General features: G+C 44.0%; 1 protein-coding gene across 1 annotated transcript; it reads left to right on the forward strand.

Annotated features, from left to right (window-relative positions):
- The first annotated feature begins 5,993 nt into the window (after window positions 1–5,993).
- Window positions 5,994–10,706, forward strand: LOC137348882 (probable G-protein coupled receptor 139). Its single transcript, XM_068014115.1, has 2 exons — window positions 5,994–6,063; window positions 9,796–10,706. The coding sequence occupies exons 1-2, from the start codon at window positions 5,994–5,996 to the stop codon at window positions 10,704–10,706; spliced, it is 981 nt and encodes a 326-aa protein (XP_067870216.1).
- The last annotated feature ends 216 nt before the right edge of the window (window positions 10,707–10,922 follow it).

Here is a 10,922-nt window from a genome sequence, read left to right on the forward strand (position 1 = left end):
AAAAATGAAAGTAAAATGTGGGGCTGTTATGCTCTGAAATTATTGAACTCAATGTTCAGTCCGGCAGGCTGTAGTGTGCCGAATCGGTAGATAAGATACTGTTCCTCGAGCTTGCGTTGATGTTCACTGGAACACTGCAGCAATCCCAGGACAGAGATGTGAGCATGTGTTGAAATGCAAACAACCGGAAGCTCGGGGTCCTGCTTGCAGACTGAGTGGAGATGTTCTGCAAAGCGGTCACCCAGTCTGCGCTTGGTCTCCCCAATGCAGAGGAGACCACACTGTGAGCAGCGAATACAGTATACTACATGGAACGAAGTACAAGTAAATCGCTGCTTCACCTGAAAGGAGTGTTTGGGGCCTGGGGTAGTGAGGAGAGAGGAGGTCAATGGGCAGGAATTACACCTCCTGTGATTACAGGGGAAGGTGCCATGGGACGGGGACGAGGTGGTGAGGGTAATGGAGGAGTGCACCAGGGTGTCGCGGAGGGAATTATCCCTTCAGAACGCTGACAGGGGAAGGGAGGGGAAGATGCAACTGGTAGTGGCATCACGCTGGAGGTGGCGGAACTGGCGGCGGATGATCCTTTGGATATGGAGGCTGATGGGGTGGAAAGTGAGGTCAAGGGGAACCCTGTCACGGTTCTGGGAGGGAGGGGAAGGGGTGAGGGTAGAGGTGCGGGGAATGGGCCGGACACGGTTGAGGGCCCTGTCAACCACAGTGGGGGGAAATCCTCGGTTGAGGAAAAAGGAGGTCATATGAGAAGCACCGTCATGGAAGGTAGCATCATCAGAGCAGATGCGTCGGAGACGGAGAAACTGGGAGAATGGAATGATATACATAAATGATTTGGAGGAAAGTATAGGTGGTCTGATTAGCAAGTTTGCAGACGACACTAAGATTGGTGGAGCAGCAGATACTGAAGGGGACTGTCAGAGAATACAGCAGAATATAGATAGATCGGACGGGGTATTGAGTACAAGAGTTGGCAGGTCATGTTACAGTTGTATAGGACTTTGGTTCGGCCACATTTGGAATACTGCGTGCAGTTCTGGTCGCCACATTACCAAAAGGATGTGGATGCTTTGGAGAGGGTGCAGAGGAGGTTCACCAGGATGTTGCCTGGTATGGAGGGCGCTAGCTATGAAGAGAGATTGAGTAGATTAGGATTATTTTCATTAGAAAGACGGAGGTTGAGGGGGGACCTGATTGAGGTGTACAAAATCATGAGAGGTATAGACAGAGTGGATAGCAAGAAGCTTTTTCCCAGAGTGGGGGATTCAATTACAAGGGGACACGAGTTCAAAGTGAAATGGGAAAAGTTTAGGGGGGATATGCATGGAAATTTCTTTACGCAGAGGATGGTGGGTGCATGGAATGCTTTGCCAGCGGAGGTGGTAGACGCGGACACGATAGCGTCTTTTAAGATGTATCTAGACAGATACATGAATGGGCAGGAAGTAAAGAGATACAGACCCTTAGAAAATAGAAGACAGGTTTAGATAGAGGATTTGGATCGGCGTAGGCTTGGAGGGCCGAAGGGCCTGTTCCTGTGCTGTAATTTTCTTTGTTCTTTGGTCTTTGTTCTTTGAATGGAGTCCTTACAGAAGGTAGGGTATGAAGAAGTGTAGTCGAGGTAGCTGTGGGAGTCGGTGGGCTTATAATGGATATTAGTAGACAACCTATCCCCAGAGATGGAGACAGAAAAGTCTAGGAAGGAAGGCAAGTGTCAGAGATGAACCATGTAAAGGTGAGTGAAGGGTGGAAATTCGAAGCAAAGTTGATAAAGTTTTCCAGTTCGGGGCGTGAGCAGGAAACGGCACCGATACAGCCTCCCCTCTAGTCGGCCTATCTACATATTGAGTCAGGAAACCTTTCTGGACACCCCTGACAAAATCTGCTCCATCAAAACTATTTGCACTAAGGAGATTCCAATCAATATTAGGGGAGTTGAAGTCACCCATGACAACAACCCTGTTACTTCTGCACCTTTACAAAATCTGCCTCCCAATCTGTTCCTCCGTGTCTCTGTTGCTGTTGGGGGGTCTAGAGGAAACTCCCAAAAAAGTGACTGCACCTTTCCTGTTTCTGACTTCCACCCATACTGACTCAGTAGACAAACCCTCCTCGCCGACCTCCCTTTCTGCAGCTGTGATACTATCCCTGATTAGCAATGCCACTCCCCCACCTCTTTTAACTCCCTCCCTATTCCTTTTGAAACATCTAAACCCCAGAACATCCAGCATCCATTCCTGCCCCTGTGATATCCAAGTCTCCGTAATGGCCACAACATCATAGCTCCAAGTACTGATCCATGCTCTAAGATCATCACCCTTATTCCTGACACTTCTTGCGCTAAAATAGACACACTTCAACCCATCATACTGGCTGCAACTTTGCCCTGTCAACTGTCTAACCTTCCTCACAGACTCTCTGCACTCTGTATCTGCCTGTTCAACAGCTACCCCATCCACTGATCCGTAGCTCCGGTTCCCATCCCCCTGCCAAACTAGTTTAAACCCTCCCGAAGAGCTCTAGCAAACCTCCCGCCCAGGATATTGGTGCCCCTCCAGTTCAGATGCAACCCGTCCTTCATGTACAGGTCCCACCTTCCCCATAATGTATCCCAATGATCCACATATCTGAAGCCCTCCCTCCTACACCAGTTCTGTAGCCACGTGTTCAGCTGCACTCGCTCTCTGTTTCTAGCCTCACTAGTACGTGGCACCGGTATCAATCCTGAGAATACTACTCTGTTCGTCCTGCCTTTTAGCTTCCGACCTAACTCGCTGTAGTCGCTTTTCAGGTCCTCACCCCTTTTCCGAGCTATGCCATTGGTACAGATGTGTACCACGACTTCTGCCTGCTTCCCCTCCCCCTCAAGAATCCTGTAGACTCGATCCGAGACATCCCTGACCCTGGCACCCGGGAGGAAACATACCATCCGGGAGTCTCGTTCGCGACCACAGAATCTCCTGTCTGTTCCTCTAACCATTAAATCTCCTATCACTGTCGCTGTCCTATTCTCCCCCCTGCCGAGCCACAGGCTCAGTGCCAGCGACCTGGCCGCTGTGGCTTTCCCCTGTTAGGTTGCCCCCCCAACCATATCCAGAACGGTATACTTATTATTGAGGGGAACGGCCACAGGGGATCTCTGCACTGTGCGCCTATCCCCTTTCCATCCCCTGACGGTCACCCAGTTACCATTATCCTGTAACTTAGGTGTCACTACTTCCCTATAACTGCTCTCTATCACCCCCTCAGCCTCCTGAGTGATCCGAAGTTCATCCAGCCACTGCCCGAATTTATAAGTTCACTTACCCAGCAGTCCCCGTGTCCGCGTCCGCCGAATCACGAGGTAAGTACTTTATAGCTCAACTTACCTTCCCGTTTCTGGCGCGTTTTTTGAAACCTCCGGTCCTGCTGCTCCTCGGTCTGTTCTGGCTCCTCTCACTCTCTCCCACACGGATTTTGGCGCGCTTTCTGAAACCTCCGGTCCTGCTGCTCCTCGGACTGTTTTGGCTCCTCTCACTCTCTCCCTCACGGGTTTTGGCGCGCTTTTTGAAACCTACGGTCCTGTTATTCCTCGGGTTGTTCTGGCTCCTCTCTCTCACGGGTTTCGGAGCGCTTTTTTTCTGATTCCATTGATTCCAATTTTTTTAAATTAATGAATCGAATTTAAATTCCACCAGCTGCCATGGTGGGGCTTCAACATGTCTCAAGGACATTAGCCTGGGCCTATAGATTACTAGTCTAGTGAAATTGCCACTACGCCACCGTCTCCCTGAGCTGACCTTTCTAGCGATGCTCACATCGCATGAATGAATAAAACATAAGACTGGAAAAAGATGGGAAGCACAGTTAGATCAGGAAATTGCTGGGTCATCTGTTGTTCCGAGGTTATTAACCTATTTAGATCTGGAAGTCGAATGACAATATGTATGGATGAGGCAGTTGGGATTTGGTAAACACTGAGGCAGACTGACAGAATAGATAAATACTTTAATAAACCTGTGGGATGGGCATATAGTTTGCAAATTGATTCAGTAAATATATTTGTGATATGTTAAATTTTCGTATTAAGAATAAGGAGCAATATGCTGCTTGGATAACAACTATCTAAATTCTGTTTAGGAGCAAATGGATCTAGATCTACGATGCACTAACCATTATTGTAACGGGACAAATTTATAAGTCCATTAAAAAGCAAACAGACCACTGGAGGTATATAATTTTAAAGTAAATAAGTCATGTTAAATTTGTATCAAACCTTGGTTGGACTACACTTGCAGAACTGTGAACACTTCTAGTCTCCATATTTAAAAAAGTTATATAAGTTCTTGAAGAAGTTCAAAAAAGATTCACGAGGATGATACTAGGGCTGAGATGATATGATTATTGGAAAATGCAGAACAGACTGTGGCTGTTTTCTCCATTGAAAACAGGATTAGAAGGTAACGTGATAGTCATAGTTAAGGTTACGAAAGGGATTTCTTGTTATATACTCAAAAAGTAGTTACAAATATCGATCCTACAAGGCGTAGTTGAATGGTGTTGGATTGATTCATTTGACGGGAATCTCGGTAAGACCATAGAATCATGGAAGGTAGTAGAGAAGGTTGGGAAAGCAGTAAATAAGGCATACGGGGTCTGCTTTTTTTTGATATAGAGTACAAAAGCAAGGAGGTTGTGGTAAAATTCATAAAACACTCATTCGGCTTCAACTGGAATGCTGTGTCTAATTCTGGGCACAACACTTTAGGAAGGATGTGAAGGCCTTAGAGCGCATGCCAAAAAGACATGCAAGAATTATTCCAAGGATGAGAAACTTCAATTGCGAAGATGGATTGCAGAAGCCATTCTCCTTGGAGATGAACAGGTTGAGAGGAAATTGAGTGAGTTCTTGAAAATCATAAGGGGGCTGGACAGCGTAGATCTGGAGAAACTGTTCCCATTGACGAAGCGTCGAATACTAGAGGACACCGATTTAAGGTGAATGGCAAAAGATCCAACAACAACATGAGGAAAAACGTTTCCACACAGCGAGTGGTTAGGATCCAGAATGCATTGCCTGATAGTGTGTTGGAGGCAGTTTTCATCTTGGCTTTCAAATTGTCACGGGCTAATTATCTGAAGAGAACTATAACTAGCAGGACAACGGGGCAAAGGGGGAGAGTGGGACTATCTGAGTTGGCCTTGCAATGAGCCAGTAATGGCTTAAACTGTGCTGTAACCATTCTTTGATTCTATAACCAAAGTTAGAAATGAATACAAGGAATTGATGGCAAAATAAAAGGAAGATGGGTAGGAAGTGGTCAGCACCGCAGCCTCACAGCTCCAGGGACCCGGGTTCAATTCTGGGTACTGCCTGTGTGAAGTTTGCAAGTGACCGAGTGGGTTTTCGCAGGGTGCTCCGGTTTCCTCCCACAGCCAAAAACTTGCAGGTGATAGGTAAATTGGCCATTGTAAATTGCCCCTAGTGTAGGTAGGTGATGGAGAATATGGGATTACTGTAGGGTTAGTATAAATGGGTGGTTGTAGGTCGGCACAGACTCGGTGGGCCGAAGGGCCAGTTTCAGTGCTGTTTCAATAAATAAATAAATAAACAGTTTTGTGTGGAAAATAATGGCCTGCATAGACCAGTTGAGCTGAAATGCACAAAAGAACAGTGCCTTGCGTGTGGCAAGCTCTATGCAACTACGTATGTACTTTTCACGGTTCTGTTGCAGCATGGCAACTGCAGTACATTTATTTTTCTGAAGAACTGTTATTCAGATGATGTTTTCCTATGGATGTTGGCACTTTACTCTTAGGCCTGTTCTATTTGAGGACACGTGACCATGAGTAATTTGTTTCTTCAGGTTTCTGTAAACACATTTCAAAATGATGCAATCTAATTGTATCTCTGAAGGTTAACACCAGTAATAAATAAGGGATCCTTTCTGTCACAGAGCGCATGCTGGAAACATCTCAGGCAAGTAGACTCACAGAAAATGCACTCACCAGCAAAAGGTCAGTTATTTGCCATTTACTATCCTGTCCTTGCAACTTTTGGTGTTCCAGGTGAGATATGGAGATAATCATACATTTCACGATTTAAATGTCTGCCCAGGATTTTTCAGAATGTGTTCCCTAAATAATTGCTTTTTCAGTGCTTCCCTCTGACCCAATTTTCTATTGTTGCTTTAGGATATGGTTGAATTCAAATTCTTAATTAAATTGACTCAAAAAATATTTCAACTTTATAGCCAGACCAGCTCTAACTGCAGCTTATTTGTTGATGTTTATGCACTGAGGTGGAGTTTCTAAAATGAGACTCGGTGTGATCAGAGTGTAATAACTCGGCCAGAAGGCTGAACTTACAATAGTACTTCAACCCTGCCTGAATACTGGCACATGGTGACTCAGATTGGCTCTAATTCCGATCAGATAATAATACTTTATTCCATTCCAAATACTGACATAGAATGAAACAGCCAAGCCCTAACTGAGATCTGACAATAATACTTTAGCCCTATCTGAATACTGACACAGAGTGAAACATATAGGCTCCAACAGTTTAACTATATCTGAATTTACTGTAATCACTTGTCTCCCCAGTGTAGAATAGGACAAGGTCAACCACCTCCTATCTCACTGAAGGAGTTTTGAAAACTTCCAACGGTTTCACCTTAAAAGGTTACTGTGGTTTACAGCTGTAATTAAATACATCTATTTCTATCAATTGATTTGACTTCGGTTTCAGTTACATAGTCATCTCTCACAGCTCCAGAATCTCCTTCAGAATTGGGCTGAAGTTGTTCCATCTGCTGTCAGTGTTTCAAGTAAAGAGCTCCAGCTAGTGACAAAAGGGGTTTATTTTAAAAACGTTTTGAGATTAATTGTCCCATTGTTGGAAATTATTAATGATGCTCGACCTTATTTCCAGTTACTTAATCTGTAGCAGAACAAGTCATGCTGGAGTGGAGTTTATAGGGTTTGAGTGGGTGGATCATTTGATCATCTTGTACTTTAAAGCTGTTTTCAATTCAAGTATTGAGGCAACTCAAAAGATGATTTCTGATATATTTCTTGGTGTAATTGTTTGGTTTTTCTGGCGCACAAGACTGGCACCTTTCGTGAATGATGATCATTGACTGTTAGGGATCTTAGACAACATCACTTGAAAAAATAAAAGCCAAATACTGCAGATGCTGGAAATCTGAAATAAATTCAAGAAATGCTGGAAATGCTCAGCAGGTCTGGCAGCATCTGTGGAGAGAAAAGCAGAGCTAACGTTTCAGGTCAGTGACCTTTCATCAGAACTGGAAAAGGTTAGAAATGTAATGGGTTTTAAGCAGTAACCTGGTCTGGCAGCCTATAAACACCTTTCCTGTCCTATCAACAGCTTCCCTTTTGTTATCTCTTTCCCCCCCCCCCCCACCACCTTTATTGGCCTAAGCCTATTACATTTCTAACATTTGCCAGTTCTGATGAAAGGTCACAGACCTGAAACTTTAACTCTGCTTCCCTCTCCACAGATGCTGCCAGACCTGCTGAGTATTTCCAGAATTTCTTGCTTTTATTATCACTTGAAAAAAGTATGTTTGTTTGATGTAACGGTTCTCATTAAATTTAATTCCCATTTTAACTTTTATTATATATTTACAACAGTCAATGGAAGTAATAAAAATATCTATAGAATAAATAAATCAACGAATTACTGACAAGGCTGATTAAATGATTAATGTGATAACTTCATTTTGATTACTATTTTGAATAACCGATTTCTTAGTGGATTCATTTGATTAAAAAAATGTAACCGCCTGGAACCAGTGCATTAACAGATAATATGCTATGTTGGAGTTATTTGCAGCAGTTCATTAACCATGAAGAGCTTTCAGTTTCTATTAATTACACTGCAGAAATATCAAGAACGTTAGTTTCCTTCTTCCAGCCAGAAGCCATTAGCTGAATCTGCTCGTCTGCTTTTGCTCTTCCAAGGGTAATCCTCTTCGGTTCTTTCGGGCAAATACAATTCAACGCTTATTTTTTTTTTCTAAGGTTCATGTTCCCGACAGCTGCTACCTCTGGACGCCATCGCAACGCCGTTCCTGCACATGACACCAGTTCAAGGAGCGGGATGTGGTGCTTCAATTATCTTAAGAAACTAGACAAGTCGGGGTGGTTCTGCTTTCAGCAGCAAAGGTTGAGGGGAGAGTTAATAGACCACTAAAAATAGAGCCAAGGGAAAATATTTAAGTATATGGGGAAAAAAAGACCATAGTCGACATTAAGAGACTTTTTAAATGTAGCCCATGATTATGACCTGGAATGCATTGATTGAAAGGGCGGTGGAAGCAGATTCAATAGTAACTCCCAAAGGGAGGTTGGTTAAGTATTTGAATGGGGAAAGATGCAGGGCTATGAGACAAGGTGAACGGAGTGGTACCTATTGGATAGCTCTACCAAAGAGCCAGCAGGGGCACCATGGATGACCGCCTTCTGTGCTGTATAATTTAATGATTCTATTCTGCTTGAGTCTTGGGCTCCTAGTGCAGATAAGACCGTCCCCTGATTCAGTTTATTGGAACTGGTCAATCAGTGCCTCCTTCCATCCTCCCCTGCCCTATCTTTCCATCTAACTCCTAACTCAGTCATCTGGTGGGTGCCAAAATCCAAATCTGAACCGCCAGTTCATCGTCCCTTATGGCAATGGAGATGTGGTCTCTCCAAATGGGCGGCACAGTGGCACAGTGGTGAGCACCGCAACCTCACAGCTCCAGAGACCCGGCATCGAGTCTGATTACTGTCTGTGCGGAGTTTGCAAGTTCTCCCTGTGTCTGCGTGGGCTTTCGCTGGGTGCTCCGGTTTCCTCCCACATCCAGAAGACTTGCAGGTGATAGGTAAATTGGCCGTTGTAAATTGCCCCTCGTGTAGGTAGGTGAGAGGGAATATGGGAATATTGTAGGGTTAGTATAAATGGGTGGTTGTTGGTCGGCACAGACTCGGTGGGCCGAAGGGCCTGTTTCAGTGCTGTACCTCTAAATAAAATGAAAAATTTAAGAAAATAAATGCATTTGCCACCTCTAAAATAATTTATGATATTTAGCATGCCTTTTAAAGTCTTCCACTTGCTGCATTTATGGTTCCAGCTACATGAGTTACACTAATCGTTCCTGACCATCTATGCTGCATGTTATTAGACCACCAGCGGCTTTCACTGATGGTTCCCTTGTGGGAACTGCTGGCTGCACTGTGTACCTTATGCAGTATCCCAGTCCCTTGTGGAAGAACCACCAGAATCTCTCTCTTTGCCAACATTGCACACTCAAACTGTACCACAGGAAGTCTCATTACTTGTCAAAAACCTCATTGTCTTCTTTTTTACAATGGGCGGTGGAAGAAATGCTGTCCCATTTACCTAGTTCTCAATAATTGTAATTGACAGTCATTCTTCCAATGTGTAAATGGCAGCCAGTCTAATTCGTTTTCATATTGATTTCAAATATCTTAAACAATTTAATGTTAAGGTTAACTATGTATTGATAAACTGTTAATAGTATCTCCTCTGTGCTGTGTTTAGTATCGCTCTGTTTCCTTTTATGCCCCTAGTTCAGGGGTTTGTAACTTCTAACCAAACAAGCACAAAGCTTTCTAATTTGGTTACAAGCATTCTTTACTGAGTAAATCGGTGTTGATTGGGTGCAGATCGATTGATCAAGTCGTATCTTGCACAGACTATACCAAGTCGGGTCTAAGTAATATTTTGATTGGGGTCTAATCTGCCATTTCCATTTTTGCTCTCTTTTTCAGCAAACATCGCAGCAATTGCGATCCTGTCCCGAGGAAGATGTGGTCTCTCCAAATGTATCACTTGGTACCTTGTGTTCATGGCAGTGACGGATCTCCTGGTCATTATCACTGCCGTGATATTGAATAGAATTGGCGGCATCTATTTGCAGAAGAGCTTCCTGTCCACAACCTCAGCGTGTCGTGTCAGTACTGTACTTATTTATTCATCCCGAGACAGTTCTGTCTGGTTGACAGTCGCTTTCACCTTTGATAGATTTGTGGCTATTTGCTCCCAGAAGGTAAAAAAAATGTACTGCACTGAGAAAACAGCTGCTGTGGTTATCGGGACAATCTGTATCTTGAGCTGTTTGAAAAACATCCCGTTTTACTTTGCATATGAACCTTTGTATACAATTAATAACGTGGCCTGGTACTGCAGCCGAAAACTTAGCTTTTATTTGTCATCCATATGGACAGCCTTTGTCTGGTTTGATCGTCTTTTAACTCCCTGCCTCCCATTTCTCATGATGTTACTGCTCAATGCTCTGACAGTCGCACACATTCTTGGGGCCAATAGAGCCCGCAAAAGACTTCGGGCCCACAGCAGTGGAGGAAATCAGAGTGACCCAGAGATGGAGAAGAGGAGAAAATCCATCGTTTTACTCTTCACCATCTCTGGCACTTTCATCCTCCTGTGGTTGATATATGTTATCAATTTTTTATATGGCCGAATTACAAGCACTAATTATTTCAATGGTTTTAACTTCAATAACATAAAATTTGTTCTACAAGAATGTGGAAACATGCTTCAACTACTGAGCTGCTGCACGAATGCGTGCATTTATACAGTGACTCAGAGTAAATTCAGACAGGAGTTAAAGAACACGGTGAAGTATTCATTGAACCTAGTTACGAAAGTACTTCATCAATGAAACAACCAAATGAACAAGACAACTTCCAACAAACTCTGGCATGCAGTCCAGCCTCCCTGATCTACAACGCCGGTCTATTGTATTTTCCAGTGACCAACCATTTCATGTAGGTGCTGACTGCTTTGAACAGTAGGCAGAGGTAACTAGGTTGCATTTTCGCCACAGCTTGATTCTTGAGATAGAAGCCCTCGTGTGTCAGTCATTGTAGCCCTCGCA

Source organism: Heterodontus francisci, chromosome 34, assembly GCF_036365525.1.
Source record: "Heterodontus francisci isolate sHetFra1 chromosome 34, sHetFra1.hap1, whole genome shotgun sequence".
NCBI lineage: Eukaryota > Metazoa > Chordata > Chondrichthyes > Heterodontiformes > Heterodontidae > Heterodontus > Heterodontus francisci.

Coding starts and splice junctions, on each gene's coding strand:
- LOC137348882 (XM_068014115.1), top strand. CDS start 5,994: ATGCACTCACCAGCAAAAGGTCAGTTATTTGCCATTTACTATCCTGTC. Junction 6,064..9,795: donor TGCAACTTTTGGTGTTCCAG/GTGAGATATGGA, acceptor TCTCTTTTTCAG/CAAACATCGCAGCAATTGCG.